At 36.3% G+C, this 20,634-nt stretch overlaps 1 protein-coding gene across 5 annotated transcripts in view; it reads left to right on the forward strand.

Annotated features, from left to right (window-relative positions):
* The window catches only part of NRCAM (neuronal cell adhesion molecule), a 66,912-nt gene extending 46,767 nt beyond the window's left edge, over positions 1-20,145 (forward strand). For 3 of the 5 annotated variants that reach the window (XM_010006273.1, XM_010006275.1, XM_010006274.1), the window contains 3 exons: positions 7,101-7,232; positions 9,954-10,032; positions 19,442-20,145. In XM_010006273.1, coding sequence (XP_010004575.1) covers positions 7,101-7,232; positions 9,954-10,032; positions 19,442-19,679 — 449 coding nt within the window. In that variant the 3' untranslated portion in view covers positions 19,680-20,145. Of the gene's footprint in view, positions 1-1,281; positions 1,408-2,515; positions 2,669-7,100; positions 7,233-9,953; positions 10,033-18,859; positions 18,872-19,441 lie in introns of all 5 variants that reach the window. The other 2 variants (XM_010006271.1, XM_010006272.1) reach the window with 2 other exon arrangements.
* The last annotated feature ends 489 nt before the right edge of the window (positions 20,146-20,634 follow it).

The raw sequence follows: 20,634 nt of genomic DNA on the forward strand, positions 1-20,634 counted from the left end.
CAGCAGGATAGAAAAGTCAGTTGTAAATCAAGTGAGGCATTTTCATTAAGATCTAATTTAATGCCTGCAAGGAGCATCCTCTTTGTGTCTGCACCATTACACTCATAGAACTATTCAAACCTATTTTTCATTAACATTACGCAAACAAAAATACTGAAATATATGTCTATTTGTAACAAGTATAATTGGAGAGCAAAGAAGTGGCTAGTTACAGGATGCTGAAGAGAGCAGCACTTCTTTTCATGGATGTGGGCGTTACCTGTGAAAGGTGCTGTTGTCTAATAAGAATATCAGCAGTAAGGCACAATACCCTAAAATGAACGGCTTCCTGCATTCCGCTGATTTGTGTCCTTCACACCAGAGCATTTTGATATCAGCTTTCCAATATCTGACATCTAATACTGCAATGGCTAAAGGTGCCGTGAATCCATAAGTTAATGAAGCTGGTTTCAGAAATGTTCTGTGAAAGATTTCAGTAAACACACACACCAGTTGTTGGTTTTTTTCAAATACTTATGTATCACCTAGCTGCTTCATATTATAACAAGTAAAACTAATTGAATCCTGCATGAACTTAGAGTGTACAGGTGTTACTAATGTAACAGGTAAGGTTTTATTGCATTATTTAAATGTTCCTTTTTGATGCAAAGTAGTTTTACTCTTTTATTTTTTTCTTTCTTACTACCTGTGATGGTGAATGATATTCAGAAACCCTTTTTGCAACCTCCCCAGTCATGCATACTGTCAGTCCAACATTCTCTAAGGGTATTGTCTTCCTTTTTTATCATTATCCCTGCACTAGAGACAAAATCCTGTAAGGACTTGCAGCTGAGGCATTTGCAGTCCATTCAGTGACATGTGGTGTAAAGGCAGGTTCTACCACCTTCATACCATCCTTCTCACCTATCATTTCCCATTACCCTGACAATGTTTTCACTTTCCAACTGTCTGCATTTTACTTCTAGATGAATAGAAATAATGTTTTCCAGGATTTTTACAATTAGGTATTGTTAAGTATTTGGCAGGTTTGGTGATACAGGGCATGCTCAGTGGAGAACATAGATTTTACTTTATAAATTGATAGTGTAGTGACTGCCTAGGATTCACTTACATAATACAGTGCTTAAGTCACTAATTTCCAGTAATGGAAACAATCACAAATGTACTTTTACCTTCATATGGTTTAAGTTAACATAGTAACTTCTTAAAGTTTTTGGTTTTTTTTTTAACGTATGAAGTCACAATTTCTTTTTCTGCTTTGTTTTTCTATTGTGTATTCAGTGCAACCACTTTATCCGAGGATCAGAAATCTTACAACAGCTGCTGCTGAGACCTATGCCAATATCAGTTGGGAGTATGAGGGACCAGATCATGCGAACTTTTATGTTGAATATGGTGTAGCAGGCAGTAAGAAGTCATTTCATTAAATTTTACTAAAGATTTCAGATATCTTTTCAAAGATTTTTTGTAGTAAATGTGCTCCTAAATTGACCCAATGTTAATGATAGCTCTTAAATGTCTAGAAGAATTATTTTTTTAATTTGATTGGGAAGATCAAATAATTTTCAATTTCATAAACATCAAAGTGTAGCAGTTTTTTGATGCCTAGGTAAAATATCAGCCTTTGTTCCTTTGTATTATTTTTTAAAAATGTTTTGAATGTGAACTTCTAAAAATGTAGTTTGCCTGAAGTTGTTTTTCATGAAGTCATTACATGTGTTAAAAATATGATTATGTACATTAAAATAGGATATAACATTTTCCTAAATTGTGCACAATTCAAGGGGGAAAAAGGAATTAAATAAGAGAGCCAATAAAAGCAAAATTCACTTTTGCATATTTTTTATTTAACCTAAAAAGAAGGTATCAACAAACTTACATACTTTTATTGGCATAAAACCAAATTTTTAATCTTTGATAATACCAGCAATAATCAAACACAGTTCACTAGTAAACCCACAATACTTACATTCAAATACTCAATCCTTCTAAAATCATGACCAAAGATGAGCAATCTGAAAATGGGAATGTAGTTGCATTTTTCTGGATATTGGTCCAAAGTGCAGCTGTGGCTGTACTAGGAAAAGATATAAGAGAATGATCAGGAAATACAAGTTCAGATTTTGAAGCAGAACTTCTCAACTGAAGTAAATATTGACTAAAACTACGGAAATGTAATTTAATTAGATTACTAAAAGCTATTTTAATGTATTCTATAATTGCAAGTTCAATAAGCCTATTAATAATCAATTAAAATAGTATTTCTCTAGTACAATGGAACAAATGTTTAAAATAGTTTTGTAATAATGTACGTCTTCTTCAATATATTGCATGCAATATATTATTTGAAGTAATAATTTTATATGATTTTATCATTTTTTGAGAGAATAGTTACTTTTTTTTCAGCCAATCCATAGTTTAGTCAAGTCACTGTTGATAGTATTTTGTCTAGAGGCTTTCAGTGATACAGAGAAAATTAAAATTCCAATATGTTGTTTTCCTAAAATCTTTGTAGGCAAAGAAGATTGGAAAAAAGAAACTGTAAATGGTTCTCGAAGCTTCTTTGTGTTAAAAGGTTTAACACCAGGAACAGCATATAAAGTCCGGGTTGGTGCTGAGGGCCTGTCTGGTTTTAGGAGTGCAGAGGATGTGTTTGAGACAGGCCCAGGTGAGGTACCAATTCTGTGTTGCAGTCAGAACTGTGGGAGACCAAGTGCTGACACATTGAACTGCTTCTAGCCACAAGATGTTGTAGCTAGGATCTTTGCATGTTGCTTTTTGAGAGCAATGCTAAATTATTTCATAAACTCCTAAATAAAGCCAGCACACTTATTGTGTAGATCATGAATGTTTTCATCGTTACGATTCACTTTACTTCTCTATTGTTTGTATCAGGAGCAAGATATTCACTGCTCACAATCCATCTGTGTGCTGTGCAATGAAGATGACCTATTTAATGTATTTATATTTAATAAATTAGATTTCTCTATTTAAATAAAATAAACTTTAATAGATCAAAGTATAAGACCAGTTTTAATACAAAAAAATCTGAGCTAAAATATTTCCATAATCAGAAGTGTCAATTCAATTTAATGCATTATGTAATCTATTTATACCAATGTAAAGATTCTTACCTGTAAATGTTTATTTTCCTGTCATATACTGGTTTTAGATACATTTTTGTCACAACTATATACTGTGAATCAGTAAAGCTGTTTAAGTTCCTTATGCACATATTCCAGTCATATTTCTTCATAGGCAAATCACTAATGCGTGTTCATTTGACTCAGAGAAGGGTCTTTCTTGGAGTTCTTTTTTATGTCATGCTGAATATGTCGTTGCCATCACAGCATGTTTTTGGTCAGCTGTTATCATTTGTTCTATATTTGCTAGCCACTTCTGCTCATTCCAAGCATTTTGGGCAGCTCATAGTTATTTAGCAGTAGCCTCACCGACTTCAGAGTGTTACGATTTAAGAAAGTAGTTTAAATACAAAAATATGCTTGAACAATATGTATAAAATATCAGGAAACAAAGTAAATGACAGATATGCCGATTTCAAAGTGAGCACTTTCTAAAATCATATTATTTTACTTTGTTTTCTTCCATTTCTGTTCACAGTTTGTTGTGTTGCAGGAAAGCTTTGAAAATATGGTGCTGAATAACGGTGCCAAGCAAATGTGTATGGGCTAAACACAGAGGTTATTTATGGCAGAGACAACTAGTGGTATAAAAGCAGATTTGTAAAATTTTATGCAAATACACATCCACAGCCTAAAGCAGCAGTAAAGCAAGGATCAAGACTATAGTATAATTCAAAAAGACTTTTCTGCAAAAAAAAATACTAAGCCAGTAGATAGAGAATTCTGTCTGTGTGTACCCACTAACCTTGACCTCATGGTCTTGAGCAGTTAATGAAGAAGGGAACTTAAAGACACCCTTTTCTGCTTCTTGATGATGGAAAGGTTCTGTGTCCAGCATTAGATTCTATATGTAGCATATTTCTTATAGAAAAGTGTTGTGTCCCACTGTATTCAGCCTAGATCTTTTAAACACTGCAAGTGGACAAACAGGAAAATATTGGAATATGGAATGCATGCCTAATTAAGAATGAAACTGCTTAATATGAGACTTTTGCCCCATTTTTTTTCTTGGTCGAGCATTCCTATAAAGCATCCTCACAGTGTGCAGGTTTGTCTCTTTGAGCATAGCAGTCCAGTGTATGGCAGTGGCTCCTGCAGCAGCAGCCCAAGAGCAAATGTCTTTCTGCCTGAAGCAGATAATTTGCTTAGCTTCAGAAGGAAATGTGCAATTTTTAAAGTTGCACTGAGATCTAAAAACCCTTTCCTACTGGATATGCAGTAAGTTAAAGAATACAGGAGGCTGCATAAGTAAATTTTCATCTTTACTCTCTCCCATCTATCTTGCATATTTTATGCATGAGATTTTTTGCTTGATGCAATTTCTTACTACATTTCAATGTTAAATGTGCTTTTCCATTTCATCACTATGTATTACACAACCTTTAATGCCTTATTATAAATGTGTATGTGCAAAACTCAAAATAAGTATAAACTTTATGTGGAAAAAAAATTATTTTTAAATTTTATTTACAATTCAGATGAAGATTGCCTGTGTGATTATTTTTTTTTTTAAAGACTGCCAAATATATATTATATATGTATATAGGGTATGCAATGTGTTTATATGTATAAAGCATAGATATTTTTATGCAAAAATAGCTTCAATTGCGGTGCACATAAGAAACAGTTTCTAAAATAGCAGAAAGCATGATATTAAACAATGGCTGGGAAATCTCCTAATCATAACTCCACAATAACCAGGCACACTCATTCATTGATCTATTTAAATGAAGATTGACTTGGAACTTTGCCCAGTAACTGGGCAAACTAAAGAGTTAATTTTAGCCTCATACTTCTAAAGTGGACTACACATTGGTCTTCTGTATGGAAGGGAGAGTAGTTACTGTCTCCAGACATCAGAGGTACTTCTGACCACTGAGAGCATTTGTGTTCAAACTTACTGTTTCAGCCTTTGTCTTAACTGGTAAGTAACACTGAGACATGGGCTTGAATTCTGGCCTATAACAGAATGTTGTTAACATTTTATTGTTAGTGAGTGTGCTTGCCAGCCCAGTGCCCTCTGATCTCAGCTAGCTGTCTGCCCAGCAAAGCACAGGTATTGGTCAAAGGACAGCACCAGTGCAGGACAGGTGTCATCCAACACACTTTGTAAAGGGAAGAGTTAGTTCTGTATCACCTGGAATTGTGGCCAGAAAAGTCAGTGCTTCTCTGAAAACAGATTCTCTTTCATGTGCTTTTATGAGCCTGCCTGTATAGACATATCTTCTGAAAGGAGAGGTGGAAATCTCTATCGGGCTCTGAGACATACATATTTCTGTGTTAAGCTATAGTGCATTGTATCCTCCACTTCAGTAGAAGCAAGTCTACAGACCATCCCTAGCAGATACAGGTGAACATGTTGTTCCATGTGAGCTGATCTCAGAGCATAGACAGAGGGACTGACTGAAGGTTTCAAGTATAATTGTGGTCCTACTGTGTCTACTAAGTTGAGACCTGAGGTACTATTGATACTTGCTAAAATCCTAGATATTTTACTGCCTGTGAATGACAGAATCAATCGTAGAATAGTCTGAGTTGGAAGGGACCTTAAATGTCATCTAGTTCCAGCCCCTGCATGGGGCTTAGAGCCCCATCCAACCTGGCCTTGCAAGCTTCCAGGGATGGGGCTTCCACAACTTTCCTGGGCAGCCTGTTCCTGTGTCTTACCACCCTCACCGTGAAGAATTTCTTCCTGATGTCTAACCCAAATCTCCCCTCCTCCAGTTTTAATCCATTACCCCTTGTCCTCTCACTACAAGCCCTTTTAAAATGTCCCTCCCCAGTTTTCCTGTAGGCCCAAATAATCCAGTACCTTGTCTCATGAAGCCAGAAAAACAAGTGCTGAAATAAAATGCAATGCTATGTATAGGCAGTGTTTTGCTTCCCTTATTCCTGTGGAAAGGGAATCTTTGTTTCTGTTTCCCAAATAGAGAGAAGCGTGTTGGAAAACTCTTCACAGAGTTTCAGACTCTTGGGTTTTCGGGTTGGAGGAGAAAGTAAAGAATGAACAAGACAGGTTTGGATGAACGACCATCTCTCTCCACTTCATGTGTTCTGCTGTCTGTAGCATATATCCCTAAGTCCTCTCACTCTTCCCACTTTCTCCCAAAAGCAAATCCTAAGGCCAGTTGCCTGTAGTGTGTTTCCAAACAGGGATGCAGGAAATGAACTTCACCAGAAAAATCCTCCTACTGTGTTGGACATCAGTAGGAGGGATCCAGACCCCAGGCCCTGACCTTATCTGTAACTGTGATGTTTCCTGTGTAGTTTGCTTGTCATTTAGATTATCTTCCAGCTGGAGTCAGCATTTAGAGAGAAACAGTGCCAAGGAAGGGCTTCCCAATTGCATTGTGTTAAATTCTCACTAATGCTAAATCATGGCAATCATGATAAATTGTAGGATGAGGTACAGATTTGAGGAGAGGATGAAAACATGTTTAATAAGGCTTTAAAGTATGCTTCATTGTTGATTTTTAGTTGAAATTGAATGTTAGGGTCTCGATTGACCCATCTGTTTCCCCATTTCAGACTAATGGGAGTGCATTACCTAATGAGTATTGGCTTTTTTTCATTTTGAGAATGCAATCAACGTGTTTGTGTGAATTATAATTTGCAATTTCATTTCAGCATTTTAATTGATGTAAAATGATTGAGAATAGTTTTGAGATGTGTGAAAAGCAATGCAGTATGTGCACAGGTTTGGCAAAGTAGTTTCTGAGCTCAAATGTTGGTAATACTCTTTTTATTTTCAAAAGTAAGATCTATGCACATGTATTTGGAAATATTTTAAATAATGAAAATATTCACAAAATACAGTATCGCTGTTTTTCTTAATACTGATTTTTGCAGAGAATGTTATTCCTTAATTAATGAACAATGTATAGTGACTTATTTATTTGAATTGGCACAACATTTAAATACAGCAAAACATTTAATTTTTCTTCTTTTATTTTCTAGCAATGGCAAGTCGGCAGGTAGACATCGCTACTCAAGGATGGTTCATTGGTCTTATGTGTGCTGTTGCTCTTCTGATCTTGATTTTACTCATTGTTTGCTTCATAAGGAGAAATAAGGGTGGCAAATATCCAGGTATGATATGTAATAGTGAGAGTAAAAATCATCTACTGGCAATCCATTATGGCAGAGCTCAGGTTTGCTGGAGAAATTACATTTGCTGCTGGTTTACATTTACCTTGTCTGTATGTTAAATCCATTCTATTTGTTAGAAGAAATCTGAGTTAGAAAACCTCAGAGTATGAGAAAAATATATCCGTTCTTGGAGGGTCATGCTAATACATTGCAATTCTAGATAGGTTTGAGCTTTGTTTGAGACACTTGGTCCTCCCATCCCACTTTCCGAAGTCTAATCCAGATGGGTTTAACCCACTAAAATCAGCTGAGTTGGAATTCAGTTGTTCAGAAAGTGTGGAAATGTATAGCAGTTCAAAGCTACCATGTTCCTTTAATGTGCTGGGAATGCATTTCATAGGGGAAACCCCTTCATACATTTGTTTTTTTGAATATGTTACTTTCCTCAGAATTTGTGTCAACTTCAGCATCTGTTTGTTTGCAGCCAAACTTGAAATTGCCATCCTTCAGTTAGGCTGTTTTTTCTTCTGTAAGTTTTTCTTTGTAAGAGTTCTTTTTAGGTTTGGGGTTTTTTTGTTTCATTTGGGGTTTTTTGTGGGTTGTTCTTTTTGTTTTAATATTCGGCTTCAGAATGGCCAAGTATATTTTATATTTTGTAATAAAATTGGAACTGCATAACATGTGTTGTCTATCAAAACTCTGACTCCTCTGACTGTACATGTTCTGAATGCCATGTATATATGCAGACGTGTGTATGTGAGTCTTTAGATACATTTTTCCCCAGTCTTACATTTGTGTTAATGGAGTAGGTCCGTAGACTAAACCCTATTGAAAAGGATACAGCCAAGTAGTTTGCATAGAATAGTAGTACTACCTGACAGGATCTCGAAGCAGCTGAGAGGTCTGAGTGGATATGAATGGACTCCAGCTGGGCATCAAAAGATACTTTTGATTTTTCTTTTTCCTCTCCTACCTACAATAGAAAGTACAATTGCTAAGTTTTTAGTAAATCTTGATTTCAGGAAAAAAATCTGTTCTATATTACACACTCCAAAGATTTGGAAATTACATAAATATCCAGGCTCTGGAATGTTTGTTTAAAGTCAAATCAAACTGCTAGACATGAATATTATTCATGTAGACATGAAAAAGATGTCTGCACATACAAACGTACAGAAGAAAATAGACCCACACTCTGTTTTACTTTCTCCTGCTTGTATTCACCACTACACTTCTGAAAATTACTGCCAGCAAACAGTTAAAATTTTTCATCTTCATAGACAAATCTTTTATAGCTGAGCTTAGCATTTCAGACTTTTTAATAAGATAATATCACTTTTTAAAGTATGAGAACCCTACTCTGCTCAATCTGTGTAATTGTTTTATGGAGAGAGCGAAGATTTGTAGTGACAGCAAAAGTTAGGAGAAGCGTCTGTCCCAATTGCCTATGTCTATGGAGAAATTAAGGAAGGTTAAGGAATACAGTGTTATATATGAGTTGAATGACAGGCTGAAAACATAATCTTAGTTTTTTCCTAATATTTGACAAAGCGAGATTACAGAAAATACAGGAAAAGTGACTCTTAGTGGAGAGAATTGAGAAAAGAGAAGGAAAACTAGGATGAGGAAAGAAGTGAAGTGATGAATCTGAAAGAAGTAGGAAGTGAATCACCATCTAGAAGAAAGTAAAACAGTTCAAGTGAAAGTGTAGAAGGCAGCTAGGTGCTAAGGTTGTCATTACTTTTTGAAGATCTATCCTATGCCTTTCTTTTTTCTGCTTCTGCAGAATTACTGGATATCAGGTAGTAATTCTTTTTCTTATGCACACATACACATGCCTATGCACACACATATACAAGTGCTATTGACTGAGGAGATATGGTGAACCTTGACATAAGATTTCCAGAGTCAGTATGTTTATACAGTTCTTGTTTATAGCAGTGACTCCAGAGCTAATTGTATTTCTTGTGTCATTGCAAATGTACTGTTCTACAGATAGTGACAAATGCAAAGCACAGACTTAATAAATATTTTTTTTGGTCATAATTTTAGCATGTCGTGTTGAGATTGCCTATGGTTTGAAAACAGTAATAAATTATTTTAGTATGATATTATAGCAACCAGATACATTTCAAGGTGTTATTCATTATTGTAATTATATAGCTAGAAAACACTGTCAGGAATTATTAATGTAATCTTAAATAACATAATATAAACTAATGATGTACATATCGAGTGTGGAAATTACCAGAGTGAAAGGTAAGAGATTGTATATTGGGTTATATAGTTGTATCTGCTAGAAAAAGGGAGTGATTTGAGTAGTGGCCAGAAAAACAGAAATAAAAAGGCAAAGGGGTAAGTAAAACTAAATTATTTGGATTTCAATAAACAGTAGTTCTATTAATAACATATGTAAAGAGAGTATTTTAGTAGGATTTAAAAACCAACAACTTTCTCTTTGGTGTTAGAAATGAAAAGAATAAAAAGTTTTATGAATGCAGCATGACATAGTGTTTTGTACTTGAATGAAAATAAAATTCTGTATCTAATTAACAGATCGTTTCCTTCAAAAGAAAAAAAGTAACAGCCTAAGGTCACAGTTAAAATATTATTTTTATTCAAACTATGTTCCTGTGAAATGTGATCACTTTGAGAAATTAAGGTATTAAGGTTTCTTGTCTTGCCGTTTAATCATAAAAGTTATTATTTCAAATATTTTAGTGAAGGAAAAGGAAGATGCACATGCTGATCCAGAAATACAACCTATGAAGGAAGATGATGGAACATTTGGTGAATACAGGTGAGCAGCTGATGTGGTTTCTCGTGTTCACTGTTCATATCACACATATACTGTATATAATATCACACTTATTAATTCAAGACTAACTTTTTTCCATGTTGATAAGGAGTCTGTATCCAGTGTTGTATAGAACTATAGGTCACATTTCAACCACACCATTAGAAAAAAAATTACCCATCCAAGCTTAGAATAAGCCATTCGCTGATGCAAGGTGAAATCCAGATTCAAACATGATTGTCTCAAAGTATGAAATCTTTACTTACAAACCTGTCTTTCATACAGTTAATATACCAGATAGAGTGTCCTTTCAGTTAGGAACTATTTAGCATTATGGTTTTCAAAAATACATTTCTAATTGAAGCCTAATAAAGACAATCTTGTGTTACATTGACTGGAAAACAAATGCATTTAAAATGGTTGCTGGTACTAACACCTAATCCAATAACAGAGAAGTGATGTTATGCACAGAGGTGAAGAAACATCCTATGAGGAAAAAACAAATCTCCCTTTCATGTATTTCAGTACAAGATACACAGCAAGCAGCTTCAAAGCATGCAACACAGCTCTGATTGCTGATTGTCTTCTTTTATTGTAAATTAGCCTAGCTGAAACTCGTGGCATCACAAAAAACATGCCTTGACTAGTCTGTTCTTATAACAACTATGAGTATAGCTTAATAAATAAGCAGTGCTTTATTTGTTGGGTTTTTATTGGTACAAGAAATACTATTTCCTAAATATGTCCATACCATTATATTTAACATGGGTGTTACAGTAGATTTTACTGTGCATTCCTGTGTCAAAAGCATTATAAAAGCCCCTTATTTTGAAAATGAGACATTTACAAACATACATAGAAAATCCTTTTTTTTTTCAAGAAGTTCCTCTCTGTTGCCACAGCTGCTTCATGTAAGGGAAACATGCATCTTGATCAGACTGGAATAGATTTACAGCTCCCAGTGCTAATGGGCAGCTTCTGGTTTTGCTTGACTTTAAAAAAAAAAACCAACAACAAAACAACAAAAAAAACCAAACCAAAACAAAAAGCACAATGCTCTTTTCTTGAGTTAATGAGTTTGCATTAAGTGCATATGAATTAATCAAATTCAGCTGATAAAAAGGGAAGTGTGAAGCAATGCTTGGAAGCAGGTGTGACAGAAGTACTATGTAAGTTTTCCCAGGCAATCCAGTTTGCATTCTCCTTTATCACTCCTCTGTTTTTCAATACTTGAGGCTTTCAGCAGCAGAAACTGATCTTCATACAGAGTTACACAAATTATGTGACCTCAATACATGTTTTCTCAGGCCTAGAATATGTCGATTCAAGTCTGCTTTCATGTGTGACCTGTAGCAAGATTTGAATTTATGTCTCCATATTTAAGTGGCTTGAGTTAATCTATAGAATCACATAGTGCTTGATTAAATTATTCTGTAGTGCATTTATCCACATCATGGCTGGTGACTATGGACAGATGCATGCTAAGCTTTCAAACATGTTCACATGAAAGAGATCATCCTATTTACAATGCAAAAACTCCTTTCTGAAATATATTTCTGTGTAATTAGTCTATATTGGCCTTTCCTCTTTTTTCCTTAAAGACAGGGCAGCAGCAGCAACCAGTCAGATTACAGAAGATATCTTGGCACCCTCTCTGCAGCCCAGCATCACTGCAGTCCCTCAGTTCCCAGTTTGTCTCCTTCTCGTGGTGCTGGTCATGATGCAGTGCTCCTTTGAGGAAAAAGGGTATAGGGTTTCCCTTGGGAAAAAAAAAATAATAAAAAAATAAAGTAATATTTGAAAGATCTAGGAATTCGAGTATTTTGAACTTTTTTCATCACTTCAGGTCCATGTCTGCTTGGACAGGAAAGAAACTGGACAAGGAAAAGACAAGAAATGGTAGCTGTGCCAGTTCTCCTGAAGCAAACCCTGTCTTTACCAAAGCAAAGTCTGTGAGATCTGACAGATCCAACTTCTTCAAAAGGTCAGGGGATCAATACTCCAGCACCAGATCAGAGACCTCCTACACCAGGAGGAGGGCTAGACAGTCTTCAGAGCTTACAAGGGTTAGTTCTGTCTCTGCTTCCCTCTGCCGAGAGGAAAAGAGGTCAGACAAATGGAAGTACAGGCATGGCTGTAGACATCATGCTTCTGAACAGCAGTTAATGGGGTTGGAGGAGGGCTCAGATTCTCAGGCAGGACAGCCATCCCCTTTCCAGCAACCCCTCAGCTGCAACTCAGTTCGTGGCACACTGGCAAGGGAGCATTCTTCTCTCCAGCCCTGGTTCAGCCAGACCCCAGACTACAGCTCAGATTCAGAAGACAGTCAGAGCTCCTGCCACAGGAAGGTAAGACCTTCTACTACTACTCACTTCTCTGAATCTGAAAAGAATTCATTAATGAAATCTGTCATTTTGCCTGAGCTAGCTACTGTCTTAAAGGATGCACTGACAGCAGCCAGCCAAAGTATAACTTCTGTGGCAGAGGTTAGGTCCCATTCAGTAAAGCATCCCAGGGTACCAATTCCTGTGGTTCCCCTAGAAGCAACTGGGAGCAGTTCCCAAACTTTTGAGTCTGACCATATCAGCAACTTAAAAGATCAAACAACTCTTGGGAAAGAGAAACCTAAGGCTGACAAGGCCTTGGAGGTTGAGTCATCCCCTGAAGATGGGGAAATATCATCTGAATCCCCTACAGAAGACCAAGAAGGACCAGATCCTCTGCGTAAGTTTGACATAGAGAATCAGAATTACCTGTTCAAGCACATGAAGAGGGTGTTAATGCTAAAATCTTCCAGATCTGAGTGTGCTTCAGAAGAATTGACTATCCTCTCTGAAGAAGACAACGTAGATAATGCACTTCCTGTCCATTCAACAGTGGAAGATCTTGTCTGTAGGATTTGGGGTAATCCTGAGGCAAAGCATGAAGTCCCAGCAGTCCTACGTAAGCTCTACCCTCTTCCAGTGGATAAAGCTGCTTTGTGGGGGACTTTGCCTCAGGTAGACAGGGTATTGGTTACTGGTGATTCAGTGCCTGCTAATATGGATGGTCTCCCTAAAGATCCTACAGATAGAAAGGTTGAGGAAGCAATTAAAAGATCTTTCAAGCTAGTTGCAGCCCAGCTTGGAGTATCTATCTATTGCACTTATGCTTCTAAAGCATTACTAATATGGTTGGAACAAGAACGAGCCAGATTCCAGAAGAAATGGCTCCCATCTAGTGCCATGCAGAGGAAACGCAGGCTGTGTAAAATTGCAGCTAATTTTATCCATGATGCAGCTGAGGATTCTCTTCGACTCACTGTCAAAAATATGGCATGTCTCACTGTAGCCTGGAGAGCTATATGGCTACGTCCTTGGACCTCATCACTAGATCTAAAATGTAAACTGCTGTCCTTACCATACACAGGAGGCAAGCTGTTTGGTGAATCCTTGGTTCAAATCATGAAGAGTTTCTCAGAACACAAGCACTCCTTACATCAGCTGAAAACAAAAAGCTCTGTTGGAAGCTCTTCATTTTCTTATCCTCACAAGGGTCTGAGCTCCTTTCCTTCTCCTCCCAAGTTTAAAGGAGGGAAGGGGAAGTATAAGATCTCACAATCATTTAATGCCAAGTTCGAAAGGACATCTCACTTTCAGAGAGACACCAGACTATCAAGAGGAACTTTCTAAGGACCTAGACCTGCTTTCTTCTTTCTCAGGAACTGGGAAGAGTGAAAGACTATGAAATTTATACTGAATAGGCTATGGTATTTCTGGACAATTACGCCAAAAGGTTAGAAAATTAGATGTTTCAAAATAAGATCTATATTATTAAATTACTTTAATCTTAATGAGTAATTAAGATCTTCTAGAGGACTCAGAGGTCTCCATTTTAGGGGAGGTTTTTGTCACTTCCAATTTCTAGGCTTCCCAGTATTCTGGGGATGGCTTGGACTTGTTTGAAGTTTTGCACACTTCAGCTTCATCTAAGCGCCTACTTTCTACAGACCCTGCCAATGTTGGATTTTCCTGCCATATCAATCTAACAAAGGAAATAATTCTTTAGGAAACACAGGTGTTTTACCAACCACAGAATGACCAGGTACACTATGTGCCTGTGACTGGAGACATAGCTGCATCTTTACATAATAAAGGGGAACAGTGCCTTTCTAGCAACCTGATTGCTCTTACAATCCCTGTGGATTCCTGGGTAGGGAGAGACTGCAAGCATGCATTTGTTAGTTAACTTCCCAGGAAGTTAGAAAGTCTAGTGTCTCATTGCAGTTTGCAAAAAAATTTTAGGAAAATTAAATAGGACAAGTCAACCACAGTGGTAGGACTGCTAGTGTGGTTGCACAGGACATCTGCACATTTTGTTGAAATATTTTGCCTCTTTTCTTCAACATTTTGACACATGCAATATTTTTCTCGGAAATTCTTGGATATGATATGAGAAACTTTCTGGAAATGGCTGGTAGAGGACTCTGAGATTGTGGTATAATCATAATCTAATGTTCATCTAATACTCCTCCTTTTTTTCTCCTGTAGTTATTCAAGTTCTGTTGCAGCTTAGGTGTGTTTCCAGGGGGACCTAACCATGATTTGTGCCTCAGCACAAATTCTAAGCTTGGTCCCTACTAGCACAAAAAAATTGTATCAATGGACTGCCTGAAGAATTCATGTTTCTGAATAGTCTGATGGAGTTTGGCAGTGGTCTTACTGTGTCATCGTTTACACACACATGCTTTCTTTGATGTTTCTTATTTTAAAGCTTGCAGATCTGTGTCACTACTTTTTAAATCAGTGCTGTGATTTCCCTTTATATACTTTCCCACCAGAAGTGGCAAAGGTGTTTGATTGAATTTCTCTCAAGCAGATTTTTCTTTAAATTTTTCAGAAGGAGTGAATCAGGTTCTTTGACTTAGAACAACTTTTTCAACACTTTGCCATTTGACGCCAGAGCTTTATCTCCCAGTTTTTCCAGCTTCTGCCAGGATCGAAGATCCAGTATTACAGAGATGCTAAAGAAAAACTACTCAGAAAATGAATACAGATCTGCTTATGTCTTAGCTAGATATGAAAGAGTAAAATGCTTTGAAGTCTGGATTAATGCAGGTGCCTAAGTGTATGAGCAAAGCATTTTTCATCTGCACAGTCCTATCAGCTTAGGAGCATGAGCAGAAACCTGTTAAGTACTGGGGTAGGGATTCTCCTGGAGTGTGCAGGGAAGCCTTGGGGTGAAGTACTTCTGTGTCTTTACCTGACTGCTTATACTTAAACATTTCTGGGCTGTTGACCTGAGGGCACAGAAAAAGGAATTAACTGCCAACAGTTTTCATCTTCTTCGTCCTCTTTCTGTGTCCAATAGCCCAGAATGTTTTACCCATTTTGTTTGGTTTATGTTGTGTTATGAGGAAAAGTAGTACATTGCTAACCATATATTGAGTCTTTTTGCATGTCTATGAATGTGGCAAAGTTTAGTGGGAACTAGTTGCCTGCTGGACTGCAGAGGCATCGTAAAACTGCCCCATTCTGACTGGTTGCTGCATGTGCCCCTATCTAATGAAGAAAAATTGAAAAGTTGAAAGAAGAAAGGAGATTTCCAGGTACATATTTCTTTCAATAATGGATGAGCTTGTGAAATGGAAGTAATTTTTTATTTTTTTTTTTAAATACATTTGTGTTTTGCACTTGCAACTATAACTGTCACTTCCATATTTCTTATATCTCTTAATCATTAGCTGCAAGATTGGTATGTCTTTCATCAAACTAAGAAGAAAAAGAAATGTGTTCATATATTAGCAATCAGGTTTAGAGTATGCTTTAATATTAAACACTGTTCTTACTAAAAGGGCAAGGAACCTGTGTTGTACCTATCAGTACTTATCAAAATGGCTGGTACATATCAATCTTCACTGAGCAACCTTCCTCCCTAAAAATCTAGTAGCATGGAATTTATTTGTAAGACAACAAATAGTAGAAGTATCTCTAGACTTAACTTTCATGGCTGTCTGATCTAAATATAAAATTCCTCTCTGTTCTCACCTTTTGCTTTGTTCCCCCCCAGTACTTATTTATCTTACTATTAATTGTCTGTACTGCATACATGGCACTTCAGAAACATCTTCGGTTTTCCCCTGTAATTTCAGTCAACCAAGTTTGTACTTTGTTTTTAATTTCAAGGTATTGTAATAGGTGAGTGTAAAAGACAGCAAGCAAAATCACAAGCAAAACCTAAAATATAATATGATATATCCTGCTTCCATTTTGGAATATTTTCAGGAGCAGTCGTAAGCAAGGTTAGCAAATTTTGCAGATATTCTATCAAAATGTATGGCTTTAACATGTTTTTGCAATATAGCATTAGATATTCTACAGCCTAAAGTGTTATATAGCTCTTCAGACATCCATATTGATAAGGCAATCCAGCAGCATTTGCAGTTTGATTCTTGGCAGCAAACAGAAAAGACATTAATTTCCCCCAAGCACCAGGGTCCCTTCTCAGTTTTGCACCTCCAAGGTCACAAAAGTTTCTCTCTCTCTCCTGCTCTTTATATTGCTTTTTACTCCTCAGTTTCTTTCCCTTCCCCCAAAAACATTGTATTAATCTAATACAAGAGTCATTATACAGTTTATAAAAAATAAATGCTTTCATGGCTTCTCTTTCCTTTTCCTGAACAAGGATTGGGAAGCTTGCTGGATAATCCCACATCTTTTTCCATGGCCAGAATCTTGGCAGAACCTCTTTCTGGACTTGTATAGTGCAAAAAGGGGGGGGATTCCCAGATTGAGATTTGTTTTTTGCATCTGCTGTAACCGTGCTCTTACACCGGCACCCACCTCCATGCAGGGAAACTTCTGGGTGAATCTGCAGTTTTGTTTGCTTGTTTTTAACTATATAGAGACTAGAATCTGTATCCTGGCTAAAATATAGAGATGTGTAAGTATTCATTACTTGGCATATAAATACATTTTATTTTCAAAACTACAACCATGAAAACCCTAAAAGCAGAAGTTTCTGTACCCAAATTTATCTAATTTTAAATTAAAATTGAGACTTATATTCAATTAAACAGAAAACTGTGGAACTTTTTGATGCAGTGATGGTGTATTATTTGTTTAGTGGGTATTCCAGCTTAGTGAGTTACACTGGCTATTTGCACGGAGTTTCTTGACCAACTGAATTAAGGTACAAATGCAATTTAATTTTTTCTTTATTGCTACATATTCCAGTGTCAGCAATTTTGAAGTTATTAACCTAAAATTAAACAGCAAATCATATTTCCAGTGTTCTTTAGTAAATAGTATTACCCAGAAAGCTTTAACCACTGCAAGTCATTCTTCTTTGTGAGTAGGACTGATCAGTAGCTCAAAGTGAGCATCTGCTCTTCATTTGGCTTGAACAGCCTGTTCTGATGACTTGAGGACAATGGCGAAACAACATTGCATGCAATTTTTAAATACTTAATTCTATCTTCAACCTTTTAAATCCAGGGTCCTTCCAAAATTAATTCTCTTCAGAAAAGTCTCTGTAATCTACATATGTTATAAACATTTGCACTTCTCTGCTGGATGCTTTACATTTCAGAGTAGCATTCTTTTAAGTGTTGCTGTACTATATGTTCGCAGTATCATTGAGCCCAGGAGATCAGTGATTTGAAATTTATTCTCATGCCATGTACACAGCAATAACGAAAACCAAAGTCAATGCTGATACAGTCTAGTTTTGATTTTTTGCCTTTGTGTATTTTAAACATGAAGATTTTCTTACATGTTCATAAGATACATATTCCTGACACTTCTTTCTTGTGTATGCATAGAAGAATAAAATCTTTGGTATGCTTTTCTGTAAGTATGTGCATATTAGAGGCATAATTCTTTTAGAATGTGCTAACTTGGTGTCTTCCAAAGCCAAAAAATGTGATGGAAGCTGGATGGAAAATTGGCATAATGGTTTCCTAGCACTAGTGGAATGTTTCTCAACAGGGCATTTGTTAGCTAACAGTATAATCTGTGCACCCTTGCATATGCTGTATATTTATGTTTTTTCTGGTTCATAGATATTAATTAGGAAAAAAAGAGAAAATACATTATTGGAAGAACTAAGATACTTGTTTTTAGGAATTAGTTAAAAAGATTTGCTGAGTATATATTTGGTCTAATATTGTGGATATTCAAAAATATATTTTTATTTTATTCTATACAAGTTTCTTTATGTTTTTCATGAGCAGGGAGTCCTTAAAAATCACTTACTCTTTCATACCTTATATACAAATAAAGTCATGTATTTTAAGACACCTCCAAATAATTGCACCCAAAATTGCAGCTGGCAATAGTGGTTTTTAACTGGAAATGCTTTGGAGCTGCTGTCAGAATATTAATCTTGAAACTGAAATGCAGAGTAAAGGATTCTGAAAAGAGCCCAACTAATCTGTTTCATGAAATACAAGCCAGATTTATTTGAGGATGCTGATGGTGTTGCAGCTTTTCCACTGACACAATAAAGACCACAGTACTTTGCTACAGGGATCTCTCCTCCCTGCCTTTCTCTCCTTTTTCTGTTGCCCTTCAGATCACCATCATCCTTGTCACAACATGTTAACGGTTATGGATTAGGATAGGGAGGTTGATCTGATAAATAATGAAAAAAACTAAGCATGCTCATAACTGCTCAACTCTAGCTACTCTAAGCTACATTGTTGCTTTACCTGTATGAAGTAAATGTTTTAGCAATTTTAATAGCAACTTATTATTGATAAAATACTGATCACTATCAGGATATGGACTTTGCTTTTCTTCTTAGGCTATTTTCATTTGTTTCTTCTGCACCCTTTTAATGGAATATGTAGGTCTCTTGAAAGGTAAGGTTGAAAATTGCAAGTCTGGCCTGCATTATGTAACAAATTATTTGAAATGCAGCACTCTTATTTTCTTTATACTTGTAAAGAAAATCAGTATATTTCATTTAACCAAATTCATTCTTCATTCATGTTCAAGGAGTCCAAGAAATTAAGAAGTTTAACAGACTAACTTCACGACACTTCATAAGCTTATTACTTTGGAGAACAAGTGTTTTTTGTAACTTTACAACCCACTTTTTAATGCTTGCAGTTGCATCTAAATTGCTTCCAAGCCAAAGGCACAGGTCTTACCATTGAAAAGCCATGCACGATGGGGAAAAAAAAGAAAAACAAAAAGAAACCACAACCCCTTCCCCCCTCCACTGGAGACATTCTCTGTTTAAACCATTCCTACACCATGTATTCATGTCAGCTGCATCATATTGATTTGCCTCTACAATGTGATGTGGATTTACTAAAGGATTATAGGGCTGCACACATGTTTTTTATAAACTCTGCATGCATGGATTATTCTGTCTTAATATATAATGCATGAGTTAATTCCTTTTATTTGTTTGTTTGTGTCTCCAGTGATGCAGAGGACCATAAACCTCTAAAAAAAGGAAGCCGGACACCTTCAGACAGAACTGTGAAAAAAGAAGACAGTGATGATAGTTTAGTTGACTATGGAGAAGGTGTAAATGGTCAGTTCAATGAGGATGGCTCCTTTATCGGACAATACAGTGGTAAAAAAGAGAAAGAACCTGCAGAAGGAAATGAAAGCTCTGAGGCTCCTTCTCCTGTAAATGCCATGAATTCATTTGTGTAACCACAGAACTCGATCCCCATGTACCTTCAGTTTGTTTAAAGCACTTGTACATCCTCCTTCTCATACTATGAACACACAGGTAACGGAGCTCCTCACCACAAGATGTTAATGCTAGGAGAATATGCAGGTCCATACTGTTATGCAGCCTAATGACACATTAAGTGGTATGGTAGTATGAATCAAAATACAAAACTCAAATTTTGTTCAGAACTTGGGTATTTTTACTTTTTTAAAAGGAACTGACACAAACAGTAACATCGACTTGTACTTTTGTTTCCTGTTGAAAATACAGTATAATGCATGGGAAAAAAAAAAAAGCTACACAATTCACAGATAATCTCGTGTACACTATGAAAAACATGGTTTGGCAATTTGTTATGCAGTCCTCAGCTGAATCCCTGGATATGAATTCTGTTTTCATTGTCAGAGTGTTATAGTAGTATTATATAGAACTTCAATGTCTTTGTGGACATTGTTGTGAAATTGGTGACTTAATGTCTAGCTATCATATGTCTTTTTGCAAGACAGTTAGGAACAGTATGTACAGTATATAATTGCTAAATGATTTGACACTTGCATTTGCTGATGCTTAATGAGACCCTATTATCTGCTCTTTGCTCCTATTACTTTATAGCCTTTTAAATCTATCAAGTATTACAGCAGTACAGTGTTCTATTTTTACATCGAAACACATTGGATTGATTTTAGGGCATAAAAGATTCGCATTGCAATGCATTTTGGAATTTGTACAGTCAGTGAAAGAAAAAACTTTAAGATTAAGAGAAAATATTCCAGAAAACACAGGGCAAGATACATTCAGTGCCTTTATACAATATGCATTCCATAATGCTCTGTACTACTAAATCAGTTGGTGTAGTAACTGTGATTAGTGACTCCTGTCATTGCCAAATAAAAGTTAAATGGGGGGGGGGGGGGAGGGTTTTAAAACTGGTTT

The sequence above is a fragment of the Chaetura pelagica genome, unplaced genomic scaffold, assembly GCF_000747805.2.
Source record: "Chaetura pelagica isolate M959 unplaced genomic scaffold, ChaPel_1.0 scaffold108, whole genome shotgun sequence".
NCBI lineage: Eukaryota > Metazoa > Chordata > Aves > Apodiformes > Apodidae > Chaetura > Chaetura pelagica.